General features: G+C 37.6%; 1 protein-coding gene across 2 annotated transcripts in view; it reads right to left on the bottom strand.

Annotated features, from left to right (window-relative positions):
• The window catches only part of zfyve28 (zinc finger, FYVE domain containing 28), a 33885-nt gene extending 21696 nt beyond the window's left edge, over positions 1-12189 (bottom strand). For both annotated transcript variants that reach the window (XM_084742684.1, XM_084742685.1), the window contains exon 1: positions 11797-12189. In XM_084742684.1, coding sequence (XP_084598810.1) covers positions 11797-11832 — 36 coding nt within the window. In that variant the 5' untranslated portion in view covers positions 11833-12189. The remainder of the gene's footprint in view (positions 1-11796) is intronic.
• Positions 12190-14822: the final 2633 nt, after the last annotated feature.

The following is a 14822-nucleotide window of genomic DNA, read 5'->3' as shown; positions in this document are numbered from 1 at the left end:
AAGGGACTTATGAAAAACCTTGCCTCTGCCCTCCATGCTCTATTCCAGGCTCAATTTGCTGCCGTCTGGCTGCCTTCCAAAGATCAGAGGCAAATATTGTAGGGGGGAAACCAGTTCACTCTGCTTCATCCAGTCAGTTGGCAGACTGGCAAAAAAGCAGCCGGATACAGTTCATCACCTTATTTATTATTCAGGACTCAGCATAAAAGCCCTGGCGAGAGCGAGCCAATCGTTTTGGTAACAAACAGGGAAACTTCCTCGGCCATTATTTATATTAAGTTTGGCAGAATAAAAAGTATTCTCCCTCTAAGAATGCAGTGTTATGCTGAAGTGGGTTCAGTTGTGTTGAGTCATTCCTTTCATGTTCAGCTTACATCAGGAGTTTCTGTGATGTTTTCTGCAGCTACAAAGTTATCGATGATGACTTTCCAGGCATTAACTTCAACTGTCTTTAAATCACATTTTAAGACAGATTTTCTATTAAATAAATGTGCAATTAAATCAACGGCACTAATCACAGACTGATAAGGAGTATTTTTGCTGCACCAGCCAGCTGAAAGTTGGATCCACAGCAGACTACAGACTTAACTCCTCTCACTGACTCAATATATTTGGAGTGGTCGGCCCATCTGGACGGATGGCATAATCTGTTCTTGTCTCCTTTCAAAGAGCTTCCCTAATCTGGCATTTTGACTAAGCAATGACCTGTGCATGTGCCAGGCACATGGTTCAGCATGACAGGCTAAGGTGACATGGGGGGGCACAGAGGATTTAGGTGGCTACAAGGCGTGTCCAGGATCCCCTTATGGCAGTGTGGTGACATGTGGGGACACCCCTCTACCGGGCAACTGCAGGGAAGTTCTTATGCAAGAAATAATCTGGTTATACAATCCAGAACTGGCTGCTACACTGTGGCTACAGAGGTGAAGTTTTAGACGCACAAAATCAACAACTTGACATTTTTTATGGAGCGTATGAGTGAGGAAATTACAAGATTGGTGGAGATGCATGCCCACTCTCTTTATACAAAAACACCAGCAACAGGAAATACTGGCATGCCTGACATTTAGGATTTTTTTCTGAACCAAGTAAAACTCACAACAAACCCACCTATGCACTCCCATCATTCCTTTGTGTAATTTTGACCCACATCTCCTCTTCACTATTGAGGATGTGCATGAGTCATAGCCAGGCTAATTCTGTCCACATACCACTCATTCTTATGAATGGTGACTGAGAGCTGGCATTGCCCAGGCGGTCCCAAATTACACACAATGACAGCCGTGGACAACAGCAGAACATGTGTGTGTGTGCAAACACTCATATTTGAGGAAATGAGATCTATGCAAGTCAACAAGCTTGTGCAACTGGGTTTGCATCTAAAACTGCACCACTAACTTCTCAGTCTAAATGCAGAGTAATAATAACAGTAGCAGTCCACTGTTTGCATCTTTCCACCTTTCCAAATAGGTTTTTATCCATAATGGAGATTTATTTTGCCTAGCAGTACTTGGTATGAACACAGTACCTCATATCATTTTTTCCTCATGTTCTTTGAAAACTTTTAAAAATACTGTATACCACTGTCTGGCAAATCCACTGTCACAGCATAACCAGCGCACTGCGTCCTTTCATTTTCAGTTAAAATAACCAGTATTTTTCAAAAGATGGAACTTGCTCCCATCCTAAAGTCAGACACACTTTACTTTTGTCAGTCCCCCCGGCACATGAAAATTACAGGATGAGGAGCACACAGACATTTTTTAAAAAGGGATAGTTCATATTATTTGATGTAAGGTTGGTTGTATAAGGTTCTTATAGATGGTCAGTGTATTAGCTACAGTGGATGCCAGAACAGAAGCTAAGCAATGAACTGCTGTAGGTGGGGTCAGCAACAAAAGATATTTTAACTACTTCAAAAGGTCCACCTAGTAAAAATCAATATCAGTTTAAATGTACGCTGTATTTCAGAAATTTTAACAGCTTTACTTTGCCATCTGACAGCCTTTTCCAATTGGTAACAGCTGTTTCACAAGCCAAATATTGCGCTCTATAAACTAAAACTCCGTCATTTTACCTCACAGAACATGGGAGTTGCTGGTCTACTGCTGCATCGATCTGTTAGTTTGTTTGTGTTACTGTGTGACTTTGGTGTTTTAAAAGGTTAGTTTCGATTCCCAGAAACAAACTAACAGATTGAGCCAGCAGTAGTCCAGCAACTCCCATCTTCTCAGAGGAAAAATTACTGATTCTGCCTTTGGAGTTCAGTTAGTTTGAAGAGAGCAGTATTTGACTTGTTGGAAAAGGCTGTCTGATGGCAAGGTAAAGTAGTGAAAATATCCTAAATATAGTATGCACTTTAACTCGTATTGATTTTTTTTAGGTGTGTCTTTCTAAGTGGCTAATTAACCTTTTGTTGCTGACTCTGTTCACAGCAGTTCATTGCTTAGCTTCTGTGCTGGTGCCCCTTTCTGCTTCTCCAAACAGAGAGGGTTGCTGACTACTGTAGGTATTACACTGACGATCAATTAGTACCTCAACCCAACTTCAAATAATCTGAGCTATTCCTTTAATAATCATCAACTGAGCACATATAGGTCTCCATTATAATATGAGCTACAATAACAAGGTTTATCAAAAAAATCTTGTTGCAATTTGTCAATTCAGGATTTCTTATCATCCCAGGCAGCCCTAGAATCCAGTAAGAAGAAACACTAGAGCTGCTAAAGAGCGCCATTCTCTCATCTTATCTCCTGCCAACTGTAACCAAGGCCAAAATCTAATCCCAAAATACAGGCCTACTGTTCTCCTCCTCTCCTCCTTTCCCTCCCATTCTCCCCTGCTGCTACGACAGAGCCCAGAGCAGGAGGGGTGGTGTTTCATTTTCTGGCTCTTCCTAGAATAGTCAGACTTATAATGTAGACAAAGGGCACCTTGAGTGCATGCTTTATGTTTATCATTCTTAAAAATGAAGAGAGGAATTTAAAATCAGAGACTGTACAAATTATTACCAATAAGAGACAAGGTGTAGAAAATGATTGCAGCATCTCAGTTGATACCAGGACTCTCTGATTCTCGGTGGTGCCTTTAAATCTCACTCTTCTAACGCTACTTTCCTTCAATCATCGCCTCCCAACACCTTGGACAGTGGGCTCTGATTCCCCAATCCTGCAATGAATTTAAAAAGGCCTTCAATCGCCTGGCCTGTCTCGATCTGCACTAGGGTCAGCTCTCTAAATCCCGGCAGCTGACACCAAATCAATTACCACATGGCTGGTGGGTAAGCAGAATGGGACATCCACAAAGAACTCCAGAAATGGGGCTAAATATGAAGCCACGCTGGCCACTGCTCAGCAGTTTGCTGTTCCCTCTTCCATCAGCTCCGTGCCAACTGTGCAGAACTAGCTCTGCAAGACAAAGATCCTAATTGCTTTGCCTGATCTCAGCTCCTCTGCCTGCATCTTCACAATAGTCACAAACAAACCAGGGTAGGGATAGATGACAAATGAAGGGCAAACAAGAGGCTGAGATAAATCACATAAACGACAGCAGAGCCTACTACAGCAAGGCCTGTCACACTCCATAGAAGTGGAACAATTATTACTGAGTAAATCAACCACCATGATTCAAAAGTTGCTGAGAGCTTTGACAAAACATATCCAACAAAAAACTTAGAATCTAAAGTACCAAAATATTGACAAGAATTAAAAAAAAGTACAGTATATTATCCTGTAAATAAAAGCATTAAATTCTCATATTTTAGACATTGGAGCCAGAGAATATGAGCATTCTTGCTAAAAAATAAAATGACAGATTAATTGTTTATCAAAATAGTTGCTGCTGCTGTTGAATTAATGTATATCAACCGTAGGAGGAATAAGGCCAACAGTTAGGTTTGTTCTGATACCAATACCAGTTTTGGAAATACCTCCAATATAGCCTAAAATGTTTGATCTGGTATCTGCGAGTATGCGAGTCTATGCACTGATCTGATATCATGTAAATAATTAGCATCGAAATGGCACCTTACTACCTCCCAGCTGCATTCCATACACCAAATATCTTCAACCTGAGCCAGATCATACATCAATGATAGCTATCATATCACATACATACAGTGTTAGTGGTATACAGCTGTTAAAAAATAATAATAATACATATTGTTTAACACACTGGTATCAGATCATCAGCTAATACACAAAGTTCAGGTACTAGAATCCATATCAGGATGGAAAAAGGGTGTCGGAACATATGAAATAGTAGAGTAAACACAGGTGTTACCAGTGATACTAATTAAGGCTCTGCTCCAGGTCAAACAGAGTCAGGGTGCTGCTATTGTGCATGTTGGCTCCCCGGGAAGGCCCTGCCACACTAAACAGAACAGGAACTAAACAGGTGGTAACACCTGTGTTTGCCCTATTTCATATCAATATGGCTGCTGTAAAAAAGGTCTATCATCAAACAATCTAATTTTCTGACAATCAACAATCTGTTTCAGTTCTTCTCTGTGGGTCCTTTGTATATTGATTGATATTTCTTACATGATTTTAAATAACCTGAATTGAAAAATATCATCCTAAAAATGTATTTAAAATAAATCATCACTTGAGTTCTTGGGTATCAACTTAAACAGGAGCATGAACACAACACCAAGATACAGTGAATGTCAAACAAAACATACTAGAAAGTTGCTGACAATGTGTCTTATCGTCAGCACTCTCAGATTAAAAAAAAAAAAAAGGATTATGAATACAAAACATAACTCTAAATACCCTGCCTCCACATCCACACAGATTTTTAGTAAGTTTGTAATAAGACATTTATAGCTGTTAACACTGTTTTAACCATGTCTCATTCCCACCTCTGCATAGATGAGCATTTCCTTTCAAAATCAAACAACTGATGCATTTTAAGCAGAACCCACACAGCTGGCAACAGAAGGAAAACTGGCTCCTGAGTAGACGATAAGTAAAAATGTGTTGCTTTGTCAAAACCATCAGCTGTCAACATGTCGTGTTTTCTCTCTGACAGCATAGACAAACATCTCCAAGGCATCTTTTATGGTGGCTTGACAATGATTTATGACCATAGTAAAAACTTACATGCCTTGTTGTGTTTCATTAACATGTGCACAAATGATTTCACAGTTACACCATTGTTTCATTATACATACCGGATGATTTGTATGAGATCTGACGTTAAACCATGAAATATATGTAGGCTTGACTTTTGTTTAGAGCTGAAATGATAAGGCGAAAACATTCTTAATGATAGATTAATTTTAAAGTAATTTTTAAACACAAATGAAATTGGAAATCACGCATGGTTTGTAAAATGTAAAAATTATCTGTTATTTTTCGTCTTCTAGGATAGCAAATTAAATACATTTCAGTTTTGGACCGATGCTCTGATAAATCAAGACATTTGCATACGTCACCTCCAGTTTTATGGAGCAGTGATGGGCAATTTTCACCACATCTGACATGTCATAGCACACATGATTTGATTAACTGAGAATGGACGCAGGATGCAAAACTCCAGCAGGACAAAGGGAGACCTTATCAAAGAAATGGGGCATTGGCATTACATATGTTTGTACACTTGTTACACACTGACGTCTGTCTGACATTTCGATAAGGAGGAGTGCAGCTCACATCACACTTAACTGTCCAGTGGGGAGAGAGGTGGGGGGGTGAAAGGCAAATCAGTAGCATCCTGTAGATGGAGGTGAGAGCGTGGTGCAAGCTGCCTGTGAGCCCGTCACGCTGACAGATGAGGTTGTGTGGAGCTGAAGGTCAGCTCTTGAATGCCTGATGGAATAACAACCAAGAGAGGAACACAGGCTACAGAGGAAGTGCACAGGTTTAGCCCCCTGACATCTCTCTCCCTCGCCATCAGTCACTCCTGCAAGTTTGCCACTGATGAACGAGTTGGTGAAGAGACGGACAAGTGGCCATTTTGGCTGCTCAGAAACCTGAGCCAGGTCTTGTCTTACTTTGGGACAGCGGGGACGTGTGATGAAGCAGATATGTATGAATACTTCTCACCTGATTTCACCCTCTCCAAAGCCTCTTCACCTATAAAACTTTTGCTGCACCCACTGAGCACCAACCAGGATTTCAACATTATTTCTAGTTGAAAACTGGTTGATATTCGGTCTGAAAATCAACCAGCTAAAATGCAGTTACAACATCAGTTCAACACGTTTAATGTTTCAAATAAAATGTCATATGAATTACATAGAATGTGGACTGCCAGCAATTAGCTTCCAAGACAACACAGGGAGAAGTTCTTATGTACATGCGTACAAGTTACCTTTGATTTTTGCAATTTCTGTCTGTTCCTGCAATGTCATTGTAAATAACACCTAAAAATATTGCAACATACATTACAATTCTTTAGAAAAGCTGCTGTGAAATCAGGCATTTTAGGCCCTATCCCAAAAAGCCTGTGAAATCCTGGAAGCACTGTACATCCAGACAACTGGGGGTTGAGTCCTGCATGTGGCAATTTTTTTCCCTGGCTTTCAACTGAGAAATTTGGATGTAGTTTCTTAGTGAGGGTCCAAAGTGACAATATGCTATTACTTCTGCATTGTAGAGCATGAAAAATGTCACTGTTGCAAATCCCAGTGAAATAAAGTCTAAATGTCAACGTTAAATCAACGTCCTTGAATAGTGAAAAAAACTCTTCTGAACATCTTTTCTCTAAAGACCACAGCTGTCTTTTCAACAGGAAAATGCTCAGTGGGCAGTGTGTACAGTCAAAGTTCAACAAATGAGCGATCAGATAAAAGAAATAAAATACCCAGAACAAAGTTAACTATTCACAAAAACCAGCTAAACCAGTTTAAAGGTCTGGAGGGAATGTGAAAAATCACACGTTACAGAAGTATATCTTCACTTTGGATGAGTTAACAGTTCCTCAACAGCCTGACAGAAGACCAGTACAATCCATTCTTACACATTCATCTTTTTCTACACGTTTGCACTTTGATGGCAGAGTCAGGCAGAATAGACAGGTACATTATGTCCTGCATGGAGCTGTACACTACTCTCTAATGCACTGGGAAGAGACTGTGAAGCAAAAGAGAGTCCTCCACAGTGGGACTTATCTAGTGAGGTAAAGAGCAGCCCTGGAAATATCAATAGCTCTGCTTCAGTCAAGGGAACATGCTGATTCAACACTTTTGTGTCTCCAGGAGAACATAGTTCAATAATAAACGGCTTACTGTTGATGCAAAATGACAACGCTGTGTGGTGTTCCACTATAAATGCCAGAATATGTGGGTTGGGCACAGATTTTAATTACCACAGAAATATTTTCTCCCAGTGCAGAAGAGAAATGACTTGCGAGCACAGAATGATCTGCAGCCTCCTTTCATTACTGTTGTCTTTTCATGCTGATTGGCATAATTACAGAGGCTTTTAGCACTTTTCTCCTCACTCCTTTGAGGCAAAAGTGGTCATTTCAAACCCACAGACTTATGTGTAATTCTACTAATTCCTACCATGGCCGTGATTTGGCAGAAAAGGCACTGATGTAATAGCTCAGCACTTCAGAGTCAGTAGTCATTCATGAATGTGACAATACTCTGGTGAACCCTAACACTTGTGCCTGACCTCAACAATGGACTACCAAAATGCTGTGACAGCAAACATGGTCAAGCAGAGAAAAGAGGAATGACGCAGGTGCGTGTATGTGGTAAGGAGCAGGTGGATAATATATAATCACAGGCATTTGATTTGATCCCTGTCTGACATGACTGTTGCAAAAACTCAAATCATTGTTACTGTTTGATAAGGAAACATAGTTGTCTTCTGTTACTTCTGACTTATCAACTTCTACTGCCACTTAGAGATAAAAGTAGACAAACCTTCAGAAAATAAAGCCAAAAATTAGATTTTATGCCATGAAAAAACACACCACAGACAAAAACTTGTGTAAGAAGCTGTCTATTTTTCTCAGTGTCTATTGAAAGAACAACCTGCTTTTGAGGCTCACAACCCCCAGCAGTTACAGTTACTATGCAAGGTCAACTTTGTATGTGTGGCCTTAAATACTGACAGGACACCATGCATTAAAGGGATAGTTCAGATTATTTTATGTGGTGTTGTACACTTAGTATACATAGTTAGTGTATTAGCTACAGTAGAAGGCAGTCGACATGCCCCTAGTTTGAAGAAGCAAGGAGGGGCATCAGCACAGAAGCTAAGCAATTTACTGCTGTGGACAGAGTCAGCAACAAAAGACATTTTATCCAATTAAAGAAGGTCCATCTAAAAGAAAGAACAAAATCAATATCAGTTTAAGTGTTTGCTATATTTAGTTAGAAAGTTAGACAGTCTTTTCCTACAGGAAACTGCCATTATATAAACCAGATATCACTCTTTTCAAACTAACCAAACTCCACAGGCGAAGGCAGTCATTTTACCTTGCAGAACACCAGAGTTGCTGGTCCACCACTGTCTGAATCTGTCAGTTTGTTTGTGACACAATAACACAAACTAACAGATCGAGGCAGCGGTGGTCCAACAACTCCTGTGTTCTGTGAAGTAAAATTAATGATTTCACCTATTGATTCTGGTTGGTTTGGAGAGAGGCATTTTCTAAATAAAATTCCTAAATATAGCATACACTCAAACTGATATTGATTTTTAGGTTTACCTTTTTTAAGTAGCTAAAATACCTTTCATTACTGACCCTGTCCACAGCAGTATATTACTTAGTTTCCATGCTGGTGCCCTTCTCTGCTTCTCCTAACTGGGGAGTGCCGACCGGCATTTACTGTGGACAATACAGTGACTATCGATAAGTACCTCACACAACTCAGCTTCAAATATCCTAATACGAACTGGGGCTGCATGATTCTTGCTAAAATGTGAATCACAATTTTTCTTTCTATGAATTGAGACTACAATTCTCTCACACAATTCTTATTTTCCCAGCAATAAAGTCCAATGCACTCTTTGATCCTCAATTAAAAAACAGGTCTAAGATGCTGTGTCGACAAGACTTTGACAGACAACATCACATGTCAAAGAGCAGGACATAAAAGTCTCTTGTAACAAAAAAATACCTCATATCTCTTTTCCTCTCTTACTTTAGAAAATTAAATCAAAGTGACTAGCAATTGATTGTGTAGCCATAATATAAGCTATCCCTTTAAACATGCAGTGTTATTCAGGCATACCAACTTGACCTGGACTAAAGAAGAAAACTTTACACTTTACATTAAAAGTCAAGATTTAAAAAAGTTTTAGGAACTTATATTTTTATTCCATAAATGCTTTACAGTTGATAATAACCTTTTTGTACCGATCCTCCACAAGAAGCTACATTAAAACTCTGTGTAGTACAAGTGGTATGCATCACTTGGCAAAGTGCTTTTCGACTGAATATATGCTCAGTGTTCCCAGTAAATAGGAAACTTTCCATAAGAGCATATGGGTAAATGGGACAGGGTTGAGCATATAAAATAGGCTGTAAACCCACGTTAAATATTACAACATCTAACTAGACCAGGTAGGAGTATCTCCAAATCTGTGACTGTTTATTACTCTAGTGAAACTCTAATTGCTTTATGATAACACAGCACTAAACAAGTCTATACTGATCAATGCCAACTTGCCTCACATTTATGCAGTTTTGTGTGGGTGCATGTTGTCACATTAAATGCAGTAGTTTATAATTTCTCCACTGAAAATGACAAGAATTCCCTCACTGGAGAATTATTCATATTTACTGATCCCAAGAAGTGCTGCAGTTGGCATATATTAAACTGTTCATTTAACAAGGCGACAGAGCCTTCAATACTCCCTCTGCTGTGTCAGGCATGTTTCCACACTCTGAGCTTGATTTAAAGAATCACAGCACATCCATTAATACTGACTCACCCAAAGGTGATGATTTTGCCTACAAATGGTGTGTCCTGGGCCTGAGCAGTAACTGATTTGATGCAATTTGTTTTTAACACCCGTTTGTCCAGTTTGGCGTGATGTCTACCATCAACAAACAAAGCAAATCCATTCAAATGCTCCAGGGCTGAAACAATCAATCATTTACTAACACAGTTAGAGAAGAATAATTGAGTATTTTGATCATTTATTAGCTGTTTCAGTCATTTTCTAAGCTTAAAGCTTCAGCATTTCATTGATTAATCAATTAGCTGTCAGCTATTAAATTAATAACCAAGCACTGCTAATCAATTGATCAGTGAGTGTTTTTTTTTTTTTTTGAAGAAAAAAAAATCAACATTTTCTGATTCCAGCTTAACTGTCAATATTTTCTGGTATCTATACTCCTCTATTACAGTCAACTACATATTTTTGACAAGACAAGACATTTTAGAACTTGTTTTTGAGTTTTGGGAAACACCGATCGGTATCTTTCTCCATTTTCTGACATTTTACGGACCAAACAACTATTCGGTTAATCAAGAAAACAATAAAAAGATTAATTGGCAATGAAAATAATTGTTAGTTGCAGTAATTAAATGTCAAACATTACTTAGTTCAAGCTTCTCAACTGTTAGGCTTTGCTGCTTTTCTTTGTCTTATCTGACAAAAAATTAAAGTGCTGCAACGATTAGCCTAGTCGATTAATCGATTAGATGTCAACTATTAAAATAAAGGCCAACTATTCTGATAATCAATTAAATGTTTCGATTATTTTTTTAAGAAAAAATGTTTTCTCAAATGTGAATATTTTCTTGTTTATTTACATCTCTATGACAGTAAACTAATTATTTTTTAATGTGGACAAAACAAGGTATTTTAGGACATCACTTTGGGCTTTGGAAAACATTGATCAATAATTTTCATCATACTCTGACATTTTATGGACCAAACAACAAATCAATTCATTGAGAAAATGACTGACTGATTGATAGATAATGACAGTAATCATTAGTTGCAGCCCTCATTGCAATATTGGAAAACAAACACAAAATGTGATTTATTTAATTATAAATCTGTTGTGTTCTGCATTTTTTGTTCATGAAAATTAAGTTTTTCCTTTGAAAACATGAACTGTCTTTGGCAGCAAATGCTTGAATTATGCATGCACAATTGCAAAACAAGAGCAATGCAGAATCAGTGGCAGTCCTTTGATAAAATTTTTAAGATAAAAAAAAAATATATATATATATATATATATATATATTTTTTTTTTATCTTGTAATATCACTGTAGATATCATTACAATATTGGCCATTTTTTTCAATCACACATTCAATATATTGTTCCATTCTTTATTGCTACTTTTCTATCAAACCTATTTTACTTCTGATATATTTCTTATTCTGTATAATGATTACAACATTGCTATGATTAACATGAATCCTATTTCTATTATTAGTTTATAAATATTGTTGCTTTTCTTGTTATTAATAACCATATTACTATATTATGCTATACTATACTATAATGCTATAATATTCTTTGAGTACAATATATAAAAAAAATCACTTCCATAATACCTTACATTAATGACAATGTCAGCTGAAGGCAGTCAGTATAAATCAGTGTACACTGCCCAGCTGTGACACTGTTGGCCCTGACTAGCGCTTGAAAACAAAAGCATCAACAACAACAAAGGGAAAGCTGCTGCTGGTTAATACAGTCAGTAACATCAGGAGCACAGGCTAACGTTAGCAGATGTGTGTGGCAGCAGTGTATGAAGTGATCAGGCTAGCCAGCCTCAGTGATCGGCTGTGTTTGCTAGCTATCTCCAGAGCTATGCATAAAAAATGACTGACTGCAGAGCTGACACAGCGTGTGAGCAATGATAACTTACCTTGGGCTTATACAGCCACTTTCGAAAGCGGTTCATCGTTACCTCGCCACCTTCCTTTGTCACCAGCCCCTCCTCTCCTCTCCTGTACCTGTGTGTCTGACACTATCAAAGGCTGGCTGCTAAAGCTAGCTCCCGCTGCTGGGTTCCACAACGGAAAAATGTAACACAAAACACAATGTACGGCAAGTTGTCCTGAACGTTACACCGCGGCTCTGAAGGCGTACAAAGGAGATATTCGATAACAACGACTTATTTCCATCTTCACTGAATCCCGAGGTTGTCTGCACGTCCGTCTCCCCCGCCCGGCCACTTTCCAAGTCCCGACGATATACAGACAAGCGGAGGGAGCACCGACCGACGGCTCTGCTGTTCTCTGCCCCTCTAACGTTACTTGATGACAGTCACGTTGACAACATTCACCTCCCACTTTCCCAGGAAACGATGCCTTCAGGGGCTGCCCCCAAATATCGGGAACCTAACCGCTGATAGCAGAAAATATGAGCAAAACAGACCATGTAAGTGTTTTAGTGTGACTGGTTATGTTCTTCTTTTCCACGGAAACAGTTGATTTAGTCATAGTATCAGAAAATTCCAGACAGTTATGATGTAGGGGAAATTGGGGTGGTTGCAACACTTTTTTCCAAGAAATTTTTCTATATTAAATTCAAATGCGTCTGCTAATTGTCTATAGCATTTAAAGATAATCACATACGGTCACAAAATTAATTTCAAAGGAAGAAGTCAGATGTTGCAACTGACCCCAACCCTTGGGACAGTTGCAACATATTACAAATACATTAGATTTCACTTGGTAACTTTTGACTTTGTCTCAGTAAGCATGGTGCTGTGAAAATATTCATTGTTTTACAATAACAATCTTGCATTATTTATTTATTCATTCAGTAATATTCATTAAAGTTATTACAGTTATTTTGTTTTTTATATGTATAGTACATACTTTGAGTCAGTGTGCAGAGGTTAAAAATACCATTCAATCTCTCTACATTTCTGTTTGACACAGGAACAATGGAACAGTTTGCAACATTGCGCTGTTGGTGTTGAAAAATATTGTGTACATATGGCTGCTTAGCTTGGTGAAAGTTGCATAACTTGTTGCAACCATCCCAAGTCTACCCTACTTCAAAATAAAACATTGAAAATATTGTGAACTAAAAATATGTAAAAATAAATAAATAATAATAAATAATAATAATAAATAAATAAATAAATTACTCATACAAAAAAGTACTAGCATAAACGACAGGTACACTGTTGTGTGTCCATGTGGGACACTGTCTCTTTTGTTTTTATTGCTGTTGTTTATAAAGTTTCATCATATTAAAACTGGCACATTTTAAAAATGTAATAAAAAATGTAATCAAGTGATCTTTGACAATGTAACTATAATATGATTCTACATTTTTCAAATGTAATTTGGGATGGTGATAGTTACTTACCTTTTGTATCCTGACTATGTAATCTTGATTACGTGTAATCTATTACAAAGCCTCAGTTTATTGCATTTGGAACTTGGAAGTCAGAAATAACTATGCCCTTACAGAAAATCACATATATCCTATCAAACAGATAAGAGGATCTGGTAGCCTTTTATTAAATAAATGGAAATATAACTTCTACACCTATCAATTGTGGACTTACTTTGAATTGTCTGGATTGAAGGCCAATACTAACGTCCAGGTACAGTGGTTGAGGTATCTCACTGATTGTTTGTGTGTTTGTTCATTTTTAGAATTGAAAACTTTAAAATAAAGTATTTCCAGAAAAAAAAGTTGAGTTAGCTTACCTAGTTAATGATTCCTAAAATTAGATTCATATTCAGACTCAGGTTTATTGCCACATTTTCATAAACTAGAAATTTATCTAGGTATATTTAAGCATAACAATAAAAACAGTACGAGGAAATACAAAGAAAGATAAAAGCAAGTACTGCAAGTCAAGGAGCATAAATAGAAAACAGTAAAGTCAAGTCTACACAGATTTCTTTTTTGTTTGAGGGGGATTTAAATCCAAGTTAATTGGTGACTGTGGAAACCGCAGTTGGCAAAACAATATCAGCTTTAGGTCCATATATTTATAACTAATAGACTCAGAATACATCTTAAATCAAGAAATCAAAACTCAAGAACCTGACTTATGGTGTGAAACTTCCCTATTAGAAAAAATATCTAGGCAATCCACTGAATGTTCAGATTTTTGTCTTCATAATATAACATTATATCATCATACAACAATATTCAGATGTTTTCTTGTTTCTTCTACATTCTAACTTTATTCACATTTGTTATCATTACCCAAATCTTGATATTATTTGTGTGTGTGTGTGTGTGTGTGGGAAGGATATTATATACAATTTTGTAATATATTTTTTCCATTTTGTTGGGGATAACACATCTAAATGGGAAAGGCTATGTTGTTTCCCCGGTGAATATTAGAGAAAAGCATATATTTCAACTAAATTTGTGACTACAGAGAGACAACCCAATAACTTTGTTTACATGCCCACAAAATCTGCTTATATTAATGAGATTATGGCAGGAAATCAGATGATACATTGTGAGACTTCTAAAACCCCTGTTTGCATGTGATTTGCTCAATAATCAGCTTTTCCCCCACTAACCCCTCCAAACCCTGATGTGAAGTTACTCACTTTTCCCTTTAACAGTTATTTGTCACACTTACAGGCCTGTTGTCTTGATCTGGTTATAACTATTATTAACATGTACTGTATGTGCTCTTTCCCTGCTGTATTTATCTCTTTCATAGCTATATTGCAGAATTTCCTACAGCGCATGAAGGCAGCGCATGTCTCGCACGGACGTCACAATATGTACGTCATAATTATTGTTATGGCAGCCAACAAAGGATCAGGAGTCACACTGTTAATCTGGATGGATTAAAACCTTGAATGTTTTTCACATGTTGAACAAAACATCACAATAATAAAGATGCCGCCTATTAATTCAAATAAATGTTGATATTTTGTATTTTGTGCTACTCTTTTACCA

The sequence above is a fragment of the Lutjanus erythropterus genome, chromosome 18, assembly GCF_056507025.1.
Source record: "Lutjanus erythropterus isolate fLutEry1 chromosome 18, fLutEry1.hap2, whole genome shotgun sequence".
In the NCBI taxonomy this organism is placed as follows: domain Eukaryota; kingdom Metazoa; phylum Chordata; class Actinopteri; order Lutjaniformes; family Lutjanidae; genus Lutjanus; species Lutjanus erythropterus.
This window is presented reverse-complemented; position numbering and strand designations above follow the sequence as displayed.